The sequence below is a fragment of the Equus przewalskii genome, chromosome 2 (assembly GCF_037783145.1).
Source record: "Equus przewalskii isolate Varuska chromosome 2, EquPr2, whole genome shotgun sequence".
Classification (NCBI taxonomy): domain Eukaryota; kingdom Metazoa; phylum Chordata; class Mammalia; order Perissodactyla; family Equidae; genus Equus; species Equus przewalskii.
Window position 1 is genome coordinate 14,306,379 of NC_091832.1, and position 25,387 is coordinate 14,331,765.

At 42.2% G+C, this 25,387-nt stretch overlaps 1 protein-coding gene across 5 annotated transcripts in view; it reads right to left on the reverse strand.

Annotated features, from left to right (window-relative positions):
• Positions 1-25,387, reverse strand: part of ST3GAL3 (ST3 beta-galactoside alpha-2,3-sialyltransferase 3) — a 197,219-nt gene that overhangs the window by 99,443 nt on the left and 72,389 nt on the right. For all 5 annotated transcript variants that reach the window (XM_070609917.1, XM_070609912.1, XM_070609910.1 and 2 more), the window contains one exon: positions 800-842. In XM_070609917.1, the coding sequence (XP_070466018.1) occupies positions 800-842 (43 nt within the window). The remainder of the gene's footprint in view (positions 1-799; positions 843-25,387) is intronic.

The following is a 25,387-nucleotide window of genomic DNA, read 5'->3' on the forward strand; positions in this document are numbered from 1 at the left end:
ATTATTCATTTCAATTAAATCCTTACAGCAACATTGTGAAGTAGGTATACTGTCCTCATCTTATAGATGAAACGAGGCTCAGGGTGGTTAAGCAGCTTGTCCCAAATCATAAGAAGAGTAAATGGCAATCTGGGATCTGAACCAAGCTTGGCCTGGCTCTGAGCCTGTGCTCTTAATAAGTTATATTACACAGTTAATTATAGCATAACGAGATAATTGGTGATAGAGGTAGAAAATTCAGAGGAAGCATAGAGGAAGAGATAATTCTGTGTATGGAGGAAGAGGTCTCTGAACTTTCCTAGCAGACAAGCAAGGACAGGGGATTTCAGGCACAGATAACAAGCATATGCAAAGGTAGAGGGTTTACCTGCAGGAGAATGACAGGAGTTAAAGCAGGAGACGAAGCCAGGGGCCTGATCATGGAAGGCTTTTCATGTCAGGCTGCAGAGCATCTTTGAGAGGCCACACCCTCTCGCTGTGACTCAACCATCCTCCACTCTGTAGCAGAAGCCTTTCCAGGGGTCTCTGTGTCTCTCAAACTCCTGGCAGTGGATCCTTCTGCAATGAGCTGCCTGTGTCAACCAAATCTAAGGCCTTACGTGTGTGCCTACAATTCCATCCTCTCCAGGTCCCTGCAGGCTGTTACATGCTCCAGGATTCTGCTGACAGACTGAGGACAGAGGCCCCAGGGAACCCTCCAACAACCACAGCAGTGCTGAGAGCTGACCCTTCAAGGTTGAACCCCAGCTCTCACAGATCTCTCCACCACAGAGTCAAGGAACTTTCTCATTCTACTTACAGTTTAGAGTCCAGCTTCAAGAGGAAGCCCAATCGATCATACTCTGAAAAAGAAAAGCAGAAAATGTTACTGAAGTCAAGCCACTGCTGACACTAACAGATTGCATTCCCCAGACCGAGACCATGGGGACAGACAATTGCTTCAAAGAACAGATTCAAATACATAAGCCACAACTAAACTTAAGTCACAAAACTCTTGCCGAATGCCTGTCTGTGAAGGACCAGGTTCAATGCCTTCTAGGCCAACCAGTCCTATGCTAATATATAATTGCCTTCCTGTTTAAATGTGGTACTCAAAACTGAAACTTAGTAAACTACAAAACTAGACCCTGAAGAAGAAAGACAGTCAGAAGCAATCCCTGTTGCCTCTAAGCTCTAAGCACAATTTTTGCTAAATCAGCCATGTTAACTAAGGAGTAAAGATGTGGCAGCCCACGGTGTCCTCAAATCCATGGCATCAATCCTCTTCATGAAGATCACAAAGAACAGATAGATCTGACTATGCAAAGAATAGGAAATTTAAAATGAAATCTAAAGACAAATTGGTAAGATGTTTTCAACAAATAATAAATCATTTATATTTTAAGTTCTTTATATCTAGCCTCATTCTAAAATGAAGTTGAAGCAGTTTTACAAAATTGTATGAAGTACGAGATTTTAAAAAAGAAGAAATGTGGGGGCCAAAGGGGAAATAAGCACAGGAAAAATAATGAAGTGCAGCCGGGATAAGAATAGCAAAAGTGGATGTCCTAAGGTCCTGTGCGCTTGCTGGAGGAGGATTATAGATCTATTCCCAAGATTTCTCATAGCTAAAGCTAAATGCAAAGCACTGATAAAATGGTTTACAGTGTCCATAAAATAAACTAGGAGAGCCATAGCTATTCCTGACACTAAGACTCGAGGGAAGTTTCCTCCGTGTCCTCAAAAATATTTGTATAGGAAAATGATAGGAAGAGTCATAAGATTGTTTCTTATAGCTTTGTTAAATGATTGCAAAGTGTGTGCGTGTGTGTGCATGTGTGTGTGTGTGTGTGTGTGTGTAGAGAGTGGCTACATCAAAGTAAGATGGTCTATGAAGGCGGTTCTCAGCTGGCCTGGCTTAATCTGAGGATGAAACAGAATACCAAGACCAAACAACTGGATGGAAAAGGCCATGCAGCAAAGCTTTTGAGGAACTCAGTCTTTGCTAAGCAATGAATGGCCAAGAGAAAGAAGTTACACACACTGACAAGTACCTCACAGGAGCCATTCTGCAAGGCCAATTAAGGCCAGACTTGCACGCTTTCATAAGCAGCTGAGCTGCAGTGAGAGAATAATTCTTCTTCTTAAAATTGAAGATATCAACTAGGACACACAACTCAACAGAAGGCTTACTCCCCAAGAGAATACGCTTGGGCAAGTGAAAGCCTTTCCACAAAATAATTCTGGTTTTGCTCTTAGATGAATGCATGAGAGACTTTGCTTAATATATCAGGGACTTATAAAAATCAGTAAGAAAAAGAAAAAAGGTTTCAATTAAAAAATAAACTGAAAACAAAACTTGCAGAAAGAGTTAGTTTGAAAGTTTAATATTCTTTCAACAATTCTATTTTGTCATTCCATGAAAAACAAAATCTCATGAACTCGTCAACACCTGTTGCTTTCCCCCATGTGGTCATAACCTTGGGGCAACTATCCTGCTCTTCCTCTTCAGACCCCAGCAAAGACTCCCTTGGAAGTACAATGAGTCCATGCTTTGGCTGATTCCTTCCAGAGAGGCTGGCGAATGTTTAACCCTTGTTGCAAATTCAAATATCAGGGGCCAAGCAAAAGGATAACATCAACGAGGGAAGTGGGAAAATGTAATACCTCTTGCAGCAGCTCATATCATGTATTTCAGTTGCATTAAAAACAAATCCTGTTGAAATGTCTTTTTTTCACCATATATTTTTGTATAGTAACCATAATTATGTCTATGGATTATTTTCCAATGGCATCTTAAGGGTTTTCTTGTATATATACACCCTAACTGCATATTAAACACGTAAGAACACTCTGCATTTCTAAAGAAATTAAGTCCCATCCAAGGCTCTCTTGGACTATCTGTTGTTTTCTCTTTTGTTCAGAGACACAAGTACCAAAAATTTTTCACTTTATTTTTTAACTTAAGAAAAGGTAATTGTGTGAGCCCAGTGATGATAAATGGCAACTGGCGCTGGCTTCAGGTCACAGAGCCAAAAGGGAATGGGGTCCATCTGGAGACCCCATGCCCTGTCGAAGGGGGCAGCCTCCACCAGCTCCAGCTACCTATGCCAGGCAACAACGCAGGTGCAGCACTGCAACATCTTCCAATTTTTTTAAAGCCAAGAATCTGGATTTTTTAAGGTCAAATTTCTCAATTTGTAAGAAAAATGTAAAGACTATGAGGATCAACCAAAATACGTCCATAGGCAGGATCCAGCTAGCAGGCTAACAGTTTGTAAACTCTGTCCTAGACTGGCAGCTCATAAGGGCTGGAAACATTTCTCTTTTGTCACTGCACACAGTTGATGCTCAATAACTATTTGTCAACTGTTATTATCAGGATTATTTGGTCACAATGGTCATAAATCCAAGCCAAATTTGGTCTAACAGGATGCTAAAAAGAAAGTTTCAGCCAAGCCTCTAGAATGATAAATTTCAGACACTAAAGTGATGTACCGGACTTACATGCAGATTCTCAAAGGACGTATCTGAAAACTTGTTCTTTAATTCTAAAGGCCCTCCCTACACCAAATATAAAAGTAACTGGTTGTGAGAGATTAAGGGAGAGAGGCTTTCAAGAATTTCCTTGGAGAGACAGTGTTATGAACTCCACTCCCTTAAAGGGCAGGATGGATAGTACTTGTCTCTCACTCAAGCCTGGCAAGGGAAGCTTAACTAACACATGACCCTTAAAGAATGGGGAACACAGTGGACTGCCAGGTGCCTGACTTCCACCTGCCAAGCCTAAAGGACGTGAGATGGGCTGGCTGTGAAGGAGAGAGCTGCACTGGAACTGGCCTGCACTCCCAGAATTTGTTGCAGAAAAGGATGCATGAATGAGCAAGTGTGGGGTTGTTTTAGGTCCTTTCCAAAAGATTGCCCGGAGGGTTGACAAGTCCTCAGCAGACAGAAGCAGGAGCAGACACTGGGAGCCCCAGAAGTTGCAGAAGGAGTGAGTGACAAGGCTTTGGCAAGTGCACTATCCACATCAGGGGAACTACAGGGGAGAGGTCCCCAGTTAGAGGGAGTCTCCAAAACGCCGACAAGGGCACCCCACAAGAGTCAGCGTTGAACACTTGCCAGTTCACTATCTTATGTCTTTCTGCTCACATTTTCTCTCCCTTCCCCATCAGTTCCAGAGAGGTCAGAAATAGCAGCCAGCAACTGGGGGAGGAGTGGAAGGAGAAAGACAAGCAGGAAACCGCCCCTGCCCTGGGTCAGGTGCCTGCTGTTACTCAGCCCTAATATGGGGCAGGGGGTGGGGGGGGGTGGGGGGGGGGAGTCACTGTAGCTTTGAATGAATTGAAAGCTGTGACTATTACATAAGGGTGAAAGCTCTAATTTTGGAATTGGTGACTCAATGTGACCATGGGGCATTTATTACCTCAGAGATATCAGAAAACTCTCTGGACCTCCCACATTGAAAACATTTTAAGGGGAGAGAAGGAGACAAAATGCAGGTGGCTGTGATTATCCCCTGATGTTTCCTGCATGTTCAACATCCTGGTTGCACTAACTTAGGCAAGTGGGGCAATTTAATGGTTCACATGACCAAAGTGTGGGAAGGGCCAGGGTGCACAGGGCTTTAGGGACGACCGAAAGTGACTGGAATGCCATCGTCAGGCCTCCCTCAGTTAGTTGTCCCCTCCCCTGACTAGCTGTCTTGCTAACTTAGGAATCACGGCCACCAGCAACTTTTAGGTGCACATCTTGAGCTTTGCCACTGAAAAGGGAATGAGACTCGGCGCTTGCTCCTAACGGCAAAACTCCTGGGGAAGGGCTAGGAGTGGTCTAGCTTGCAGCAGCTCCTCACACCTGTTCTAATCACAGGGATCGAGGAGATGATTCCCACATGACACACACGGTTAGAAGGCACATTTCCTGAAGGAAAGTGCTGTCCTGAACAAATAAAAGCTCTCAGGAACATCAGGAAGTCTTTGGGAAACTGAGAGCTAGCTAAATCTCCCAGTATAATAGATAGAACTACTGTGAAAATGGCCACGGACGTTTTTCTCTCATCCTCACTTCGCTGTGGGTTTTCTTCCCTGACCAATGTCCCCTTTAAATCTTTCTCATAATGCCCTCTGGACTCCCTATTCGAACCACCTGGCTTACCTCCCTCTGCCTCCTGGCAGACCTGAAGCCTGACTCTGCCCTTTGAGGCCTCGCTTTTCCTCTCAGGCTCTCAAGGGAGGCTGCTTTTTCTCTTAAATGTGTGGGCAGTGAGAAGGGAGTGCTTAAGATGTGCTGTGGTGTATTTTTCACCATTTCTCTTGTGTTTGGGGTTCCCTGAGCTTCTTGGATCTGTGGGTTTACAGCTGTTTTATTGTTTTTGTTTTTTATTGAGGTCATCATAGTTTACAACATTGTGAAATTTCAGTTGTGCATTATTATTTGTCAGTCACCATATAAATGTCCCTGTTTACCCCTTATGTCCACCCCCTAACCCCTTCCCCTCTGGTAACCACTAAACTGTTCTCTTTGTCCATGTGTTACTTTAGCGTCTATATACGAATGAAATTATATGGTATTTGTCTTTCTCTGTCTGGCTTATTTCACTTAACATAATAAACTCAAGGTCCATCCATGTTGTTGTAAATGGGACGATTTTGTCTTTTTGAAGGCTGAGTGATATCCCATTGTTTATATACACCACATCTTCTTTAACCATTCATCATTTTTGGGCATCTGTGTTGCTTCCATGTCTTGGCTATTGTGAATCAAGCTTCAGTGAACATAGGGGCACATAAGTCTCTTTGAACTTTCAATAAATACCCAGTAGTGGGATAGCTGGTTCATTAATTTCTGCTCTAATTTTTATTATTTCCCTCCTTCTGCTGACTTTAGGCTTTCTTTGTTCTTCTTCTTCTAATTCTGTTAGGTGTAGTTTAAGATTGCTTGTTCAAGATTTTTCTTGTTTGTTAAGGTGGCCCTGTATTGCTATGAATTTCCCTCTTAGAACCACTTTGGCTGCACCCCATATGAGTTAGTATGGTGTATTTTCATTTTCATTTGTTTCCAGATACTTTTTATTTCTCCTTTAACTTCTTCAAGAATCCATTGGTTGTTCAGTAGCACGTTGTTTAATCTCCACATATTTGTCACGTTCCTAGCTTTTTTCTTGTAGTTGATTTCTAGTTTTATAGCATTACCCTTGGAAAAGATGATTCATTTGATTTCAATCTTCTTAAATTTATTGAGGCTTGCCTTGTTTCCCAAATACGGTCTATCCTTGAGAATGTTCCATATACACTTGAGAAGAATGTGTAGTCAGCTGTTTTTGGATAGAGTATTCTATATATATCTATTAAGTCCATCTTGTCTAGGTTTTCATCTAATTCCACTATTTCCTTGTTGACTTTCTCTCTGGATGATCTATCCATTGATGTAAGTGGGGTGTTAAGGTCCTCTACTATTATTGTGTTGTTGTTAATATCTCCTTATAGGTTTCTTAATAGCTGCTCTATGTACTTTGGTGCTTCTGTGTTGGGTGCATATATATTTATAAGTGTTACGTCTTCTTGGTGGAGTGTCCGTTCTATCATTATATATTGTCCCTATTTGTCTCTCATTGCCAGTTTTATCTTGAAGTCTACTTTGTCCAATATAAATATGGCAACACCTGCCTTCTTTTGTTTGCTAAGAGCTTGGATTACCATCTTCCATCTCTTCACTCTAAGCCTGTGTTTGTCTTTAGAGCTGAGATGTGTTTCCTGGAGGCAGCATATCGTTGGGTCTTGTTTTTTAATCCATCCAGCTACTCTGTCTTTTGATTGGAGAATTCAATCCATTTACATGTAGAGTGATTCTTGATATGTGAGGGCTTAATGCTGCCATTTTATCTCTCATTTTCTGTTTGTTCTGTATTTCCCTTGTTTTTTGTCCCAAGTATTTCAGACTTCCAATTCAGTTTGGTGGTTCTCTATGATGGTTTTCTCAGTTTTCTCTTTATCATTTGCGTCTCTCTTCTGATTACTTGTTTAGCGGTTACCATGAGGTCTGTATAAAAAATCTTGTAGACAAGACAGTCCATTTTCTGGTAGCCTCCTTAATCTAAGCCAGTATCACCCCAGTCCTCTTCCCCTTCTAAGTTGTTGTTGTCACAACTTACTCCATCTTGTGTTATGAGTTTGTGGTTAATATGATGAGATTCTATTTATTTTTGGTGTTTTCCTTTCCTTTAGTTTTAATTTATAAATTAAGTGTTTGCTAACATGTTCTGACAGAGAGCAGCAATTTTCTGATTTTGTCTGCCTATTTATCTCCTTGCTCAAGGCTATATAAACTCTTTTTCCCCCCAGGTATGCGGGCCTTCTGGATCATTTCTGGTATGGGGGAGGGGGGGACTTGTGGCGATGACTCCCTCAGCTTTTGTTTATCTGAGAAAATCTTTTATTTCTCCATCATATCTGATATTTTTGCTGGATAGGGTATTCTTGGCTGAAAGTTTCTGTCTTTCAGAATTTTGAATATATCATTCCACTCTCTCCTAGCCTATAAGGTTTCTGCTGAGAAATCCACTGAAAGCCTTATAGGGGTTCCTTTGTAAGTTATTTTCTTCTGCCCTGCTGCCCTTAATATATTTTTTTGTCATTGACTTTTGCCAGTTTTACTACTATATGCCTTGAAGAAAGTCTTTTACATTGATGTAATTAGGAATTCAGGTGCTTTTACTTGTATTTCCAGCTTCTTCCCCAGGTTTGGAAAGTTCTTTGCTATTATTTCTTTGAACAAGCTTTCTGCTCCATTCTCCCCCTCTTCTCCCTCTGGAATACCTATAATCCTTATGTTGCATTTCCTAATTGAGCTGGATATTTCTTAGAGAGTTCCTTCATTTCTTTTTAGTCTTAGTTCTCTCTCCTCTTCTATCTGAAGCATTTCTATATTTCTGTCCTCCAGACCTCTAATTCTGTCCTCCATAATATCAGCTCTGTTATTCAGGGAGTCCAAATTTTTCTTCTCTCATCCATTGTGTTTTTCATCTCCAACACTTCTGACTGGTATTTCTTTACAGTTTCAGTCTCTTTTGTGAAGAATTCCCTCTGTTCATCAATTTTGTTTCTGATTTCATTGAACTATCTGTATTTTCTTGTAACTCACTGCATTTTTTAATGATAGCTATTTTGAATTCTCTGTCATTTAGATTGTAAATTTCTGTGCCTTCAGGGTTGATTTCAGGTTTGATTTCATTTTTCTTCTAGTCTGGAGTATTAACGTACTTCTTCATATTGTTTGATGGTGTGTATTTGTGCCTTCACATAGAGACAGTATCTGATCACAGATTCCACTGCCGCCATTGGAAGGTGGGTGGGCAGGAGCTGTGTAATATGAGCCTGCTGCAATCCCTGGCATCTATGTCCTTAGAACCTATGCTGACAGGGCCCATCTGCAATTTCCGGCTCACTTGCTCACAGCTGCTGCTTTTCTAACATATGTGGGGGTGCGCTGGCCAACAGGCTGAGCTGGAGTACTGGGCAGGGGGAGGGGTGCTTTCTTTCATGTGCCATCCTGGAGGTATTCTCACTCTGCCCTTGCTATCTGCTCTCCTAGGGTACTGGTTTGAAGGAGACACTCTCGTGATAGCTTATCTATCTCTGTGTGGTGCTTTCCCATGGGCTGTGAGGGACTTTGGAAAGCAAAGGTGTTCCTGCAGAGAGTCTTGCTTTTCTCAGAGCCACACGTGGTCCTGCATCCTGGGTTGCTGCCATTGGAGGAGAAAGAGGAGATTCTCTTACCTCCTTCCACTTCCTCCTTGGGGTCCAGCACCTCCACCTTCAGACGTATGACTGCATGGGTCTCTCAGACGTCTTTTGTGTTGTGTGAATGTCCTATGTTGGCTTATGAATGTCCTTTTCATTGTATCTTAGGGGTGAGAGTCTAAGGGAAGAGCTCACACCGCCATGATGCTGACATCACTGTTGGGTTTCTAATTTTAATCATATTTGAAAACTTTTCATCCATTATTTCTTCAAAAATTTTTCTTCCCTCCTCTCTCTTTTGTAGGCTCTGATTACATATGTATTAACCTGCTTGAAGTCCCACCATTCACTGATGCTCTATTCATTTTTTTTCCTAGTAATTTTTCACTCTGTATTTCGTTTTGGATAGTTTCTACTGATATATCTTCTGGTTCACTAGTCTTTTCTTCTGCAGTGTCTAATTTGCTGTTTATCCATTCAGTATATTTTTCATCTCAAACACTATTTTTTCATCTCTAGGATTCTTCTTTATAGCTTACATGTCTTTCCTTAATATTCACCTGCTTTCTTCTACCTTCTTGAAGACATGGAATATGTTTTAAAGACTTCGCCTACTAATTCTCTCATTTGGGTTATATTTCTAGGCCTCTTTCTATTCATTGGTTTTTCTCCTCATTATGGGGTATATTTTCATGGTTTTCTGAACTTCCTAGTCATTCTTGACTGGATGCCAGCCATGTGAATTTTATCTTGTTGGGTACAGCTATTTGTGCATTCTTTAAGTATTTTTGAGGTGCAGTTAAATTACTTGGAAACAGTTTGATCCTTTCAAGACTTCCTCTTAAGCTTGTGGGATTAGGGTTAGAGGCAAAACTAGACTTTAGTCTCATGCTGATTTTGCACCATTACTAATTTTGCCCCACTACTAAGGCAAACCCTTCTGAGTACACTACGTGATGCTCTACGTATTATGACATTTTCCCACTATTCTCAGCCCAAGTGAGCTGCTGGGATTATTCTGCCTGCTCCTTTCCAGTGGTTCTTTCCCTGGCTTCCAGTCCTTTCCACATACACATGCACCAATCAGCTGAGGAGTCCAAAGGGAACTTCGATAGATCTCCAGAGCTCTCTCTGTGTGTAGCTCTCTCCACTCTGATACTCTGCCCGTGAACCCTGGCTGCCTTCATCTCCTCAAATTCTCAACTCTGTTTTCTCTTAGGAAGACTCCTGGGTTCTCCTTCCCTGTGCTGTGGTCTGGAAACTGTCCAGGCCATTAGCTTGGGTAAGCATAGGGCTAACTCATTTGTTTCCCTTCTTTCAGAGATCAGTGTTCTGTGCTACCTATTATTCAATGTCTGAAAATTTTTTTTTCATATATTTTGTCTGTTTTTTAGTTGTTTCTTCTACTTTCTTCACTTTTTCCTTATCCAGTCTAGACTTCACTTTGCTCAACTATTCAGTTTAGCCTGCCCAACGATCTTTCCATTACACCCAAAACACATCTCTCATTCCTGCTCAACCCTCTCTCCTGAGTTCCAGACTTGTATATCCAGCTGTCTCCTGGACATGTCCACTTCCTACAGACACCTAAAACTTAGGCTGCCTTGCACAGAGGTCGTTTTCAACACCCTCACACATGCAGAACCTGGTTCTCCTCCTGTGTACCCTACCTTAATGAACTGTACCACTATTCACCCAGCTGCCCAAGCTTGAAACCTGAGAGAATTCCTTGATTCCTGCTCTTCTCTTATTTTCTTTAATTACCAGGTCCTTTTAAGTTCATCTTCTCAATGGATCTTAAATCCACTTACTTTTCTTCATTTCTACTATCCTTGACTAAGATACCAGCTTTACCTCTCACCTAGATTACTGTAACAGCCTCCTACCAGGTTTCCCTGCCTCCTGTTTTGTCCCTCTCTAATACATTCTCCATGATGTAACCAGAACTATTTTTCTATAGGACAAATATGGTTATGTCATAACTCTGCTTCAAACCTCTGAATGGCCTCTGTTCTCAGAATGAATCCCAGTCTCTTGGTTTACAAGGTCCTTCATGATCTGGCCTATGGCGACCATTTCAAGTTCACTTTTTGAATCCCTGCATTGCCCCCATCCTGCTCCTGCTCCTGCTCCAGCCAGACTGAACTGTTTTATTTTCCTCCAAAGTATCTTTACCACCACCAGGGCTTTGTACATGCTTTTGCTTTGCTTAAAACATTATTCCCAACCCCTTTTCACATTGGTTATAGCCTACACACTATTCCTAACTGACCCACAGTCACCCCAAACTCAAAATGCTGCAAATCAGACTCATCTTCACCTCTCCCCCAGCCCTGTTTTTTTGTTTTGTTTTGTTTGTTTGGTAATGGCATTACTATTCAGTCCTCTAAGAAAGAAATTTTTGGTGTACCCTAGCTCCCATTTCTAAATACAGATCTTCCCTACACCATGGTCAGTGCTTTTGCTGGAGTCTTCACTGTTGCTTAGACCATGCAGCTACCTCTTAATCTGTCTCTACCTGTCTTCCCATCCTCACCTTTTGCTACTCCTCTCTAGGCAGGCTTTATGCCTGAGAGCTATTGCAGACGATGTTTCCACTATCTGTAATGCCCTCACTCACCTTGCTGACTTGGTAAACACCCATTCATCCTTGAAGATACAGCTGTCCCCAAAGCTAAATCTAATAGACATTTTTGTAGTGCCACAAGGACCTTCAGGATCCAGGCTTTGCCTACCTTTCCATCTCTCTCTTGCACTATCTGCTCCCCTGCGCTCTCTGCTCAGACCATTCTGGCCGTCCTTCAGTTCCCTGAATAAGCCACAAGCTTTCTCAACATAGGACTTTTTCTTAGAAGCAGTTTTTCTCCCCTGAAATGTGTCCTCATCTCTTTATTTGGTTAATTCCTGCTCATCCTTTAGACTCTAGTTCAAAGGTACTCTCTTTTAGAAGAGAGCATTCCCCAACCCTCCTGTCTAGATTGTGTCACCTCTTATATGTTCCTTTAACACACAAGTGTACTTACTTGTCCTCATACACTTATTCCAGTTTGTAATTATACATTAACAGACCAGCTGACTGGTGTCTTTCCTCCACTAGATTAGAAATTCTACCAAGGCTTCATCACATAATGCTGTACTTGGCATGTTAATGACTGAGGAATAAAAGACTCCTTCTCTGCTCTAAACTATTAGCCTCAGAGCCCCCTTTCTGTGCTCTCATAAACTTACAGAACTTCTATTTCTGCCATTAGTTGCTCATGAGTCTGCAGTGCACATACATTGTTTTTGTCCTCTTTTAGCAACATGCCTCTTGAATTTCTTTCAGGTAATTACTCTTCTCTCATTGAAGGCAGGGGTGAGACTGTCAGTGGGATTTGCCTATCCAAAGCATACGTACCTGACAAAAGCTAGGTTGGTTGGACTTTTTCTCTCTTAAGCTGAGTGATACAAGGGAGAAAAACAGTGTACTGAAGACATGGACCATTTGTTGCAATCTAGGTTCCTGGCCCCTCATGTCCTTTCTTAGGGCCTTATGGCTTTTAATTTGATTCTGTGGGTATCCATGTCCTTCTAGTAGATTCCTTTTTAAGTTAGCCAGGGTCAGTTTCCGTTGCTTACAATTAACAATCCTAACTTATGTGTATCTGTAACTTTAGCACCGAATATCGGGTCTGGCACAGAGTTGGTGTTCCACAAATGTGCTGAATGAGTGGAAGAGTGAACAGAGTGGCCAAATGACCAACGGAGCCTAATGAGTAGCCCTAGGACCAGGATTCTTTGTCTTCCTTCCCCCCTTGCTGTGAGGGGGCGATGTTAACAGTGGCAGCAACGGTGGCAGCAGTAGTCGCCTCTCCCAGTCACTAGCCCAATCACCTTTCACAGTAGTGCTTCTCTTGCTCTGGCCATTCTTGACTCCCAGCCTATCCAGCTGATTACACTACAGTCACCTGCCTATGGAGAGCCTGTCCTGGCTCTTCTTAAGCACTCTTCCCTCATTTCAATTTCTGGCTTTTACTTTGGAGTTCCCTTTTGATGACTCCAAATTTGCCAAGGTAATTCTCTTCTGTCATTTATAAAAGCCTAAAATTTAACCTTCTCCAAAAAGACTTCCTGAGGCTCCTGAATAACCTGTGACTGTACCATCTCCAGCCCAGCCAGAGATCTCACCTGACAAGCACTCTACTCTCATATTCATAAGCTGTTACTGAATATGCCACATATGCATAAGCTGTTACTGATGGTCTAATCTGTGCACAGTTCCTCGCAGTTCCCTGACTACCAGGAAAGCTTAAGTATAACGTTTAGGAAATGTAAACTAGAATAGAAAGCAATCAGGAAGCCATAGGCAAAATGCTCTGGGAGTACAGGAGAGGAGCTTCTTACTGTTGGGTTTGGGCAAGGCTACAGATCCCAGAGCATCTCTCTGTATACAAATATGTTCTTAAAGTTGCATGTGAATTCAGCTTATACAATGGAAATACTATTTTGAGTGCACCAACTCTTTGTGGATAATTCACCTCTGGGGAAACTGGCAGTAAAGCCTGGGTCTCAGCAGCAGTTCACTGATCCCAAATCTGTAATAAGAACAAGAAACTCTGGGATTCCCAAGTCAGCCAGGCACAATGTGCACTGATGTGCATACACAGCTCTTCCAGTACCTGAGGATACTCTCCTCCCAGGTGTCAAAGCAGTGAGCTCGCAGCTACATGGTGACGCAGAGATGTTTAGTCTGGTGTTTTAGCTTCCTGCCTCAGCCAGGCTGGAAAGCCCAGCATTGCAAAAATCCATGACTAAGGAGCACATGTGTGTCCTTTGCCGGGTTCCAGGTGGGAAGTGGCATGGGAGATGCAAATCTCTGCTCTTCTCCTCCTGCACCTGCACCCAGTCAAATCTGAAACGCTTTTTCAGATGCCTACAGTCTTTGAAATTAATCATTAACTCCTCTATTGCCATTTCAAAGGGATAAGTCAGTGTTCTGTACTCATATAAATTTCTAGAAGGTTCAGAAGCTGGATATAAACAAAAGGAGGCCATGCACCAAAGTGTGTGTACACCTAATAATAAAACCTCTCTCCATATAAAGCAAAGTTAACAGAATTACAAGGAGAAATAAATATTGGGCTCACTATCATCACAACAGGAAACACATACACCACTGAAAAATCAGACTCCCCAAATCAGTGAGGATTCAAAAGATTTGAACAGAACAATTAATAAATTTGAAATAACTAACATACAGAGCACCTTACATCAACAAGTGGAAAATACATATTCTTTTTAAGCCTATATGGAACATTTATGAAAACTGATCATCCAAGAGGCCATAAAATAGGGTTGGCCCTCTCCCCCTGCTTAATTAAAAATGTAAGTAATGGGAAGCTATCAAGTGGAGACAAGGTTTTCAAAATTCTAATTTCTACTTGAATGCTCACATTTTACCACTGAGAACAAGATATTGTCAGTTACTTCCCTCAAAGTGACAGGCTGACTTCATTATCAAGGAAATGTCTGCCAAATTCGAAAGTCTGAAAAACCACAATTTGTCAGTTGTTCTTTCAAATAAAAATGTTACTCCATGAAAAACGTGGCTAGTTCAGCTTGCAACCCAATCGCACAGGTGCTTTTCCTCAAGACAACCACTGTACTTCAGCATGCAGCAAAAACGTTTTATGCATGCGCCGCATTTCGTCTTACACAATATTGAAAAGATGTGTACTCAAGGGAAGAAATTTAATATGTTTTATAATTGTTACTGCTTCACCAAGGACATTTTAAAGTAAAATTGGTCTTTTTTTAAAAAAAAGCTGGGTGTGGCCATGAAGCATGTTAAGGTGACTACTAGCAGAGTTTAGTGCGTGCTTTGATTCATGCTAAAGCACGAGACATTGCTTTGGACTCATCAGTGAAAAAAGGCAAGGGTCATCTTGGTAGTATTATGAAAACAGCTTTGGCCTCACAGAGGTGCTGGAATGGTCATGGGGAACCTTAGGGTTCCAGAGACCACACTTTGAGAAGAGCCATTTTAAAGCTTAACTTCTGTCTCAGCGAAGACTGACATTCTATCCCGGGGAGAGGCCTTGTTATCCCGGGGAGAGGCCTTGTTCTCACCACCGTCAAAGCAGTGCCTCGCCCACGAAGAGCGGCAGCCTTCCTGCTGACAAGCGGAGTGAATCCACAGCAGAGGCAAGGACAGTCATTTCCTCACCTAGACAGAACTGATCTACAATCAATCCTCATCTCATGTGACATCCAAGCTTCCCAAATGTGTACGGGTTGTGTACTATTCCATGTACTGGTCTGTGCACTGGCCTGGGTACTAGCTGTGTGCTGATCTGTGTACTGGCCTGTACGCTCGTCTGTGCACTGGTCTGCACACTGTTATGTTTACTGCCTGTCTACTGATCCCCTCAGCCCTTGCGGTAGCTCGACAAGGCATGGGGGCCAGCTCCTCTAGCTGTCAACAGCTTTGTCTGGGACTCCAACAAGGGAGGCTCTGGCAGAGCAGGATCTGATGGGATGCCCTCTGGTCTTAGAAGCAGTGAGTGGATGACATCCACTTAAGCACCCACTGCCCATGGACACAAGAGCCTGTGGGGCTGCGGGGAAGAACATATGTTCCCAGTGCTCATGAGGCAGAGTGTCTCCAAGATGGTGCTAAGCAGGGGCAGGTAGACCAGGTGAGGACTCCCAGTGGCTCCAGGCAGAGGCCAAAACAGCTGCCCTCACGTATACCCAAGATCTCTATATATTTGCAGCTAATGCAGACTTTTAGGGTCTCCAAGCTGGTTTTAGGGTGACTGCTTTAAGAATTTATGTACATTCTGTGATAGAACTTCATACTATTTTGAAATACTTGATATAAAAAAGTGAGACTGGATTTAAAATCCATTTGTATTATCACAAGAAATTTCAACATTGCAATTTTGATGAAAGATAAGGAAGAACTGTTGGATTTTTAAAATATAATTTCAACTATTGTAAACTTCTGAATGAATATAAAAATGGTTTTACATTTTTTATCAGTTACTTGTGTGGACAAAATTTCTCTTTGATGATGACAACTAAGTATTTTTTAAGAGAGCATTACTAAAAAGTCTTTACTGGAGTTACATGAAGCCTTCTCAGGCATAAACCCTGATATAAAAATTTATGAATATTGAAATAAGCTCAAGTTTTTAACTTAAAAACTTGAAAATATTTATTTTTGTTTTATAGCAATTCAACATTTAATGTATTCCTTATTACTTTGTATTTCATTTTGCTCATAATTTTATAATGTAAAAAAAATTATAAATGCTTTCACGATGTTGTCTTTAGATAACCCTAAGTCCCCTCCTGTGTTCTTAGCATGGTGTGCAAATGTCATCACTTCCACCTATGCTCTGATGTGTAAACAGCTGTAGTACACTGTAGTACACGGTGAGATCCTATTTTAGGACGAGGGGATTCCTCCCTGAAAATTGCCCAAGCCAAGCGTCCTCACCTTCAGGCCAGTGAGCCCCAGAACGGAATTTCAGGGAATACAGGTGCAAATTGGGAGCCTCACGTGCTACCGGCATTTTTGGTCTCCAGTGATCCACTTCTTTTTTCATTCTGGAGAACCACCACAAATTCCCATCAGCTATCACTGTACTTTGCATCCAGCAGATGCTTCTTAAATAAGTGCTGCTAATGACAACAATGAATATTTGCCATGAAGACCAGTTTGAGGAACATTTTTGAGGAATATAAAGTTTAGTATTTTGTAGGATAAAAATATGGACTTCCTTTCACCCCCCCCCTTTTTTTAATTGAGTTATTGATAGGTTACAATCTTCTGAAATTTCAGTTGTACATTAATGTTTGTCAGTCATGTTGTAGGTGCACCACTTCACCCTTTGTGCCCACCCCCCACTCCACCTTTCCCCTGGTATCCACTAAACTGTTCTTAGTTCATAATTTTAAATTCCTCATATGAGTGGAGTCATACACAGATTATCCTTCTCTCGCTGGCTTATTTCACTTAACATAATTCTCTCAAGGTCCATCCAGGTTATCACAAATGGAATGATTTTGTTCTGTTTTGCAGCTGAGTAGTATTCCATTGTATATATGTACCACATCTTCTTTATCCATTCGTCTGTTGCTGGACACTTAGGTTGCTTCCACGTCTTGGCTATTGTAAACAGTGCTGCAATAAACATTGGGGTGCATAGGACTTTTGGGATTGCTGACTTCAAGCTCTTTGGATAAATACCAAGTAGTGGGATGGCTGGATCGTATGGTAGTTCTATTTTTAATTTTTTGAGGAATCTCCATACTGTTTTCCATAGTGGCTGCACCAGTTTGCATTCCCACCAGCAGTGTATGAGGGTTCCTTTTTCTCCGCAACCTCTCCAACATTTGTTGCTATTAGTTTTAGATATTTTTGTCATTCTAACAGGTGTAAGGTGATATCTTAGTGTAGTTTTGATTTGCATTTCCCTGATGATCAGCGATGATGAGCATCTTTTCATGTGCCTATTGGCCATCAGTATATGGATGATATACTTCTTTGGAGAAATGTCTGTTCATGTCTCCAGCCTAAAAATATGGACTTCCTTCTACCAGAAAATTGCAGTGCTTCATATTAGAATGTACGAAAGCCAGAAAGGCAGGATAGACCATTAGGCAAGAAAACTCCAACCACAAAAAAGAAGCTCTGCTGCCAGATTCTTAAAAGGGGTCTTTGGCTCCAATCTCTGAGCTGTGATGAATTGCTGAGTGCAAAGAGCAAAGGGGTAAATGGAATGAGGACCTAGCCTAAGCAAAATAGGTCGATCATTTCTGAAGAAATGGCACTGTACAGTCTCCATTAAAGCCATGGGCTATATTAAACACAAGTAATGTATGTCATGGCTTGGGTGGAAGAGGAAGTTGGCAACAGTTCCAAATGGACTGTCAGGCATGCCACATGAAGGGAACAACTATTTATTGAGCATCTACTGTGTATTAACGCTGCTCTCAGTACTTTCACCTACACTCTCATTTTAATCCTTACAACCCTATGAGGTAGGAATTACCTCCATTTTAGAGACGAGGAAACAGAGGCTTAGAGAGGGGAAATAATACGTTTGAGATCCCCAACCAAGTGGACTAGCTGGGATGTTGCTGAGCTAACCCAGGTCTCACTCTGAAGCTTCTTTTCTTTACGTTATGCCACACCAACTCTCAGAGGAAACAAGAGAAGCAGACCCTCCAATAGGAGAACAGCCACCATGAGAGCAATTCTCTACTATTACCTCCCACCCCAACCCCAGGGTGAAGTCAGACGGCCCCAGCCCTGCCTACCTATGAATCATGGGAGACGACAGAAGCCTGAGAGAGGCTGGCCAAAGTGCAAACAGCTCCCACATCATCTCAACTCAGGGAAATAAATCATAATGTGGGATCAATTAATCAAAGACAAACTAAAATAGGAAAAACAGTTTTATAAAATAAACACAGAAAAATTCACTGACCTAGACTAAATTAACTGACCCAGTAAAATAACTTAGAAGTTCACAAACTGAAATCCAATCTCAAATGGGTGTATGTTGGGGTGGGGGAGGAGAGGCCTAGCAAGAAGCTCCTGATAAGATGGGGTGCCCTGTGACTATCAGCTGCATCTGAGCACAGCACAGCGCAGCTCTTCTCCAATGTGACACTACTGGGGGCCAGTGGAGAGTGGAGAGTGGAACCTCCATTGGTAGATAGAAGCCCCATCCCAGTGCAGGCAAAAAGGTTATGCCTCATTTCCTCTCTGTGCTGGGAAAATAGCAGATGTCTAGAGCTGGGAGTACAGTGAATTCAATTCTATTCATGCTATGAAGTGTGTCCAGACCATGACAAGGCATCTTGTGCTAAGCTGCAGGAGGATTATGAGGGACAGCCTATCACGAGAGCAGCTGGGACAGGACATAGAAAAAATGGCTCACTCTGCAGTGTGCATCTTAAACCTCATGGAGCTCACCACCTGGTCGGTAAGATAAATACAAATAACCACCAAGCAATTATTACATAAAATAAGACAGAGTCCCTTTCTCCAAATAAAAATAATTTCATTTTATCCTAGTTGTATGAATAACACATACTTACTGTAAAAATATAAATGTAAAAGACCTATAAAGAATGAAGTAAGGACCACTTGAAACTCCTATTATCTAAAGTTAATTGCTGCAAACATTTTGGTGAGTATCTTCCCAGAAATCGCTCTTTCCATAAATATATGTGTGAATGTGCATGTATAATTTTATTTATACAGGGCCTCAATATACACGATGTTTGTTCCTGTTTTGTTCACTCAACAATATCCTCCACATCTTGCATGTCAGTAAAAATAAAATTGCATCATCATTTTTAATGGCTGCACAGTATTCCACTGTATGGATGCATCATTACTTACGTAATCCTTAAGTATCCATTAAGTGATGGACATTATTGCTTCTATTTTTCTACTCTTCATTCAACAAATATTTACTGAGAACCTATTATGCACCAGGTATTGTTCTCAGTACCAGGGACAGAGTGATGAAACGATAGGCAAGGTCCCTGGCCAAATGAAGCCTACATTCTAGTGGGGGAGACCAATAGTATGCAAGTAAGAAAGCAGATAATTTGAAGGAAGGATGAGTGCTAAGAAGGAATAAAGACATATTTCTTAGAGAAGGACTGGGTGTCAAGAGAGTAGACTATTTTAGGTGAAGTGGTCTGGGAAGCCCTTCCTGCAGAGATGACATTTGAACTGACTGAGACAGTCATGCAAAGCAGGAGGTAAGAGCATTCCAGGTAGGGGAAACAGTGAGGATAAAGGCCCGGAGGCAGGAAGGGTACTGGTTGATTCATGGAAGAGCAGGAATGCCAACATGGCTTGAGGGCAGTGAGGGGCAAATGGACTACAGTGAGTGTTGAGATAATTAGAGTAGAAGCCAGCAAGTAGGGCCCTGTAGGTCATGGAGTTTGGCTTTTATTTTAAGTGCACCATGAAGTCACTGAAGAGACAGCAGTGGGAACAAGATATATCTGATTGGAATTTTTAAAAGATCATCCTGGCTACAGGGGCCGACCCAGTGGCGCAGCAGTTAAGCACACATGTTCCGCTCCGGCGGCCCGGGGTTCGCCAGTTCGGATCCTGGGTGCGGACATGGCACCATTTGGCAAGCCATGCTGTGGTAGGCGTCCCACATATAAAGCAGAGGAAGATGGGCACGGATGTTAGCTCAGGGTCAGTCTTCCTCAGCAAAAAGTGGAGGATTGGCAGCAGATGTTAGCTCAGGGCTAATCTTCCTCAAAAAAAAAAAAGAAAGAGTAAAATTCCTTTTAAAAAATTAAAAAAAGGGGCTGGCCCCGTGGCCGAGTGGTTAAGTTCGCGCGCTCCGCTGCAGGCGGCCCAGTGTTTCGTCAGTTCGAATCCTGGGCGCGGACATGGCACTGCTCATCAAACCACGCTGAGGCAGCGTCCCACATGCCACAACTAGAAGGACCCACAACTAAGAATATGCAACTATGTACCTGGGGGCTATGGGGAGAAAAAGGAAAAAAATAAAATCTTAAAAAAAAAAAAAATTAAAAAAAAATAAAAGATAACCCTGGCTACAATGTGGCAAATGGACTGCTGGGAGGTGACAGATGAGCACAAAGAGACCAGCTGGAGATGTTTACTTGTCTAGGGGAGAGAAGATGGTACCTTGGACAGCGTGCTAGAAGGAAGCACCTGGACAATGACACACTATGAAGACAGAAAAATTGGAAAAAGGGTGAGGAAGAGGAAGAATCAAAGTGATCCCTAGGTTTGCAGCTTGAACAGTTGGCTAGACGTGGAGGAAAAAATGGGAGAGGAACAAGTTTTGGCATATAGATCCCACATGTCTCAATAGATTTATACATAAGTATTTTGGTTTTGAGGGCTACTATAAATTTTTTTTTAATTTTTGATTTTCAATTGTTCATTGTGAGTATATAGAAATACAATTAATTTTTTGTGTTTGATCTTGAATCCTGTCATCTTGCTAAACTCAGTTATTAGTTCTAGGAGTATTTTTGTAGATTCCCTGGGATTTTCTATGTAGGCAATCATGTTGCCTATGAGGAAGGTTAGTTTTAGTTCTTTCTTTCCAATCTGTATTCTTTTTATTTCTTCTTCTTGCCTTACTGCACTAACTAGAACTGTCAGGATGGGTTCTTGATCTTAAGAGGAGAGCAGTCTTTTACCATTAAGTATGATGTCTGCTGTAGGTTTGGTTTTGTTTTGTTTTGCTGAGGAAGATTAGCCCTGAGCTAACATTTGTGCCAGTCTTCCTCCACTTTACATGTGGGTCGCCACCACAGCTTGGCTGACGAGTGGTGTAGGTCTACACCCGAGCCACCCAAGTGAAGCACACTGACCTTAACCACTATACCATGGGGCTGGCCCCTGCTGTAGGGTTTTGGAGACACCCTGTATCAAGTTAAAGAGGTTCCCTTCTAAGCTTGCTGAGAGTTTTTATCACGAGTAGATGTTTAATTTTGTCAGATGCTTTTTCTTCATCAATTGACAAGACGACAGTTTTTCTTCTTTAGACAATGAATATAGTGGATTACATTGACTAATTTTTGAATGTTGAACCAGCCTTCCATTCCCAGGATAAACTCCACTTGGGCACCAAATTTGGGAAGTTTTAGCCATTGTTTCTTTAAATATTTCTTCTGTACTGCACTCCTTCTCCTCTTCTGGGACTCCAATGACCCCAATGGGAAAACTTCTGGTATTGTCCCACCAGCTGCTGAGGCTCCATTCAACTTTTTAAACTTTTTTTCATATGTTGTTCAGATTGGATAGTTTCTATTGCTTTATTTTCAAATTCACGGATTCTTTCCTCTGTCATCTCCATTTTGTTATTGAGACCATTCAGTTGAATTTTTAAAATTTCACTTATTGTATTTTTTCTTATATTTCCATTTGATTCTTTTTTTTTTTTTTTGAGGAAGATTAGCCATGAGCTAACATCTGCTACCAATCCTCCTCTTTTTTGCTGAGGAAGACTGGCCCTGAGCTAAAATCCATGCCCATCTTCCTCTATTTTATGTGGGACACCTGCCACAGCATGGCTTGACAAGTGGTACATAGGTCTGCATCCGGGATCCAAACCAGCGAACCCCCAGCTGGCAAAGCAGAATATGCAAACTTAACCACTGTGCCACTGGGCCAGCCTCTCCATTTAATACTTCTTAACATCTTTTTCTTTTTTGACTAACACTTTCTTTCCATTCATTTCAACAGTGTTTGCCCTCACTTTTGGGAGCAGTTTTATAAACTACTTTAAATTCTTAGATTATTTCAACATCTGTGTCGTCTTAGCATTGGCATCTATTGATTGTCTTTCCAATGCAGGTTGAGATTTTCCCGGTTTTTCATAAGATGATTAATTTTGGATTGGATCCTGGATATTTTAAATATTATGTTATGAAACTTTTGGTCTTGTTTAAATCTAGTGGAGAATATTGATATTTTTGTTTTACCAGATAATCAACCAGGGTGGCATTTTGTGGCAAGTTCTGACCAGCCTTCTGTGGGTTGTGGTTTCAATGCCAGTTCCATTTTCAAAGGCTATTCAGGTGTGTCCTCTGTGTGTGACACCCAGCGTCCAGGCTGGGACTCAGGCTTTGGTCTTTCCCTGAGTTCAGTTCTCAAAGTCTTTGGTATGTCGGTTAGAATCAGATGCACACATGCACAGCTCAGGGGTTAGTCCAGAAGTTCATAAACAACTTTACGGAGTCACTTTTCTAAGCTCTTCCTTCTCTGTCTTCTCTATGAACTTTCCAGTTCATTGGGCCTCCCGTTCTCAGTCATCCGACCAGAAAGCTGGGGTTTTAGTTCCCACATTCTGCCAGGCTTTTCCTGAACTGTACTCATTCTGGGGCCAAGCAGCAGGAAAGCAGAGAGAGAGAAAACCAACTGGATTTCACCCCGCCTTCTTGGGGTTACAGCTTCTCTGATCAGTGAGGTTTCCCTTTCTCAGTTTTAGGGGCTTGAGGGCCCCACTGCTGCCACTGGCACTACTACTACCACTACTGTGGGACTGCCTGGGGATTAGGGCACGAGAGAACAAAGAAAAACCCAACCCTTGGGATTTCCCCCTCTGTCTGAGTCTTAGAGCCCTTTCCTGCCCCACAGCCATAACTAGAGGTCTTCTGGAATTCTCTCTATTGTCCATTGCCAGGTTTTGAACTGCCTTGACAAATGAGAAATTCACCACCAGTGTGGTAGTACTTTTAATTCTAGTCTTTTCTTCCAATCTGTCTGCTACTATTTATATGTATTTCAGAGACCTCTATGCTCTAAATACATTCTGTCCAGGCCTTTAGCTGCATCCAATGACAGAGATAGACTCTTATCCATGTGTCTTGTACATATATCCTGGTGTGTATATATATATCTATATGCACCCATTTACGCAGGGAATATACCTAGGGGAGGAAATGCCAGGTCACGGGGTACGTGTATATTCAAATTAGCTAGATACTACCATAGTCTTTTCCAAACTGTTTGTAACTAACTTACCCTGTGAGTAGAGGAGACCCAGAGTTTCCACTTTCCCACACCCTGGCCAACACTGCAGTATCAAACTTTTCAGGTCCTGCTATTTTCGTAGAAGTGTAGTGGTACCTCACCGCAATTCTAATTTGCATTTCCCTGGGTACCAATGCAATCAGACACCTTTTCACAGGTTTACTCGCCATTCAGATTCCTCTTTTGTGAAGTGCCTATTTGGGTCTTTTGCTTGTTTCTATACTGCGTTGTTTCTTTATTCCTATTGATTTTTGTAGTTCTTTATTCTAGAAACAAGCCCTTTGTTGGTTATCTGTGTTGTAAATATCTTTTTCATTTTCATTCTGGATTGTCTTTTCACAGACATAATGGTGTAATGGTGTCTTTTGATTAACAGAAGTTCTTAACTTCAATGTAATAAAATTGATCAATCTTTTCCTATATGAATAGACACTTTCGGGTCTATTTAAAAATTCTTTCTATCTGTCCACTTTATCTTTTTTTTCTTTTTAAAGATTGGCACCTGAGCTAACAACTGTTGCCAATCTTTTTTTTTCCTGTTTTTTCTCCCCAAATCTCCCCAGTACATAGTTGTATATTTTAGTTGTGTGTCCTTCTAGTTGTGGCATGTGGGATGCCACCTGAGCATGGCCTGATGAGCAGTGCCATGTCCCCACCCAGGATCCAAACCAGCGGGCCACTGAAGCGGAGTGCACAAACTTAATCACTTGGCCATGGGGCCGGCCCCCTGTCCATTCTATCTTAAAGTGACCTCTCCTGTCTCAGCATGCTGGTGGGTGATGCCTCAGGCATACAAGGTATGAGACAGCAAGACGGCAGGGGAGAGTATGGGCTCTGGAGTTGGACAGAGATGAGTGGCCCTGGACAGGTTACTTTACCCCTTTGTACATTATAATTAAAGGTACACTATCCACCTTAAGAGATGTGCATAAAGCACTTAGCACTGTGTTGGCACCTAGCAGGCCCTCAATAAATAATGGTAGCTCTGATCACATTCTCTGAATATCTTTCCCTTGTGCACATTTCTACAACTGCCTGAACCTCACAGCCTCTTCGTGAAACCTCAATCTATTGCATTCAAGGACAGCAAAATAGATTGCCCTCAACAGGCCAGCAAAGTCTCCCTGTTATTCACAGGCAGCACTCATGGTACGAGGACCACCATCTTCAACTAAAATCGAAAACCTGATGTACAGAGATGCTTTTCTCACAATGTCACTCAGAGGCTTCCACAGGGACACAATGGCAGCAGGTTAAAGAATTAAGGTAACCTCTCTTTCTGCTCACTGCCAACAGCACAGCGGTGTGAAGCAGGTAGACGGCCTCAGACATGGGAGACTAAGCTCCACTGAACCTGCTGATTTTGTGTCGTAGGAGCAGGTGTGCCCATTTGTGTGTCCTGCACTACAGACACAGGAAAGAGCAGGAATGTCATCCTGCATGTGTTTTGGCAATAAAGTGCATCTCCTGGAGGAGGTGTGTATTTGAGTATATGGAGTGTGCGTATAAATGTGCAACAGGGTGTAGGTCCTTGGGAAGCTATGACACTTTCACCAGCCTGGCATTCTGCTGGAGAGCCCTGATGGTTATTTACTCCAGCATCTTCTCAATGCCCTCTGCCCCACACTCTGAGACAGGATATGTGCACAGGAAACAGATACCTTGTATACGAACCTGGACTACTCTGAATGAGGAAGGAGCATCTACCGCAAAGTCCTCAGTGCACACTTTTAAAGCAACTGGTAAAGTCTTCTGGACGTGACATCCCACTGCTGCTTCCTAGACCAGGAGTCCCTCGAAAGGATTCTTGAGACTTTCCCACAATTCTGAGATATTCCACTGCCCTCCCCGGATACCTCCCACCTCATCAGGCTCCACTTCAAACGTGGCCAGTGATGAGTGCCGAAAGGACGCTAGAGGGCAGGGCTTGGCACCTGAGCCTAGCATTTGTCCAGCGGAGTCAAAGGAAAGAATCACTGAACATGCAACACAAGAGGATAAGTTCATTTCTTTCTCCTTCTTACAGCAAAAAACCCCCAAGATCCCACTGGCTCTGCCCCAACCCTCCTCCAGGGGAAAGTCAACTGGGATGGAACTCAGCTGCACAGACAGCCTCTACAGG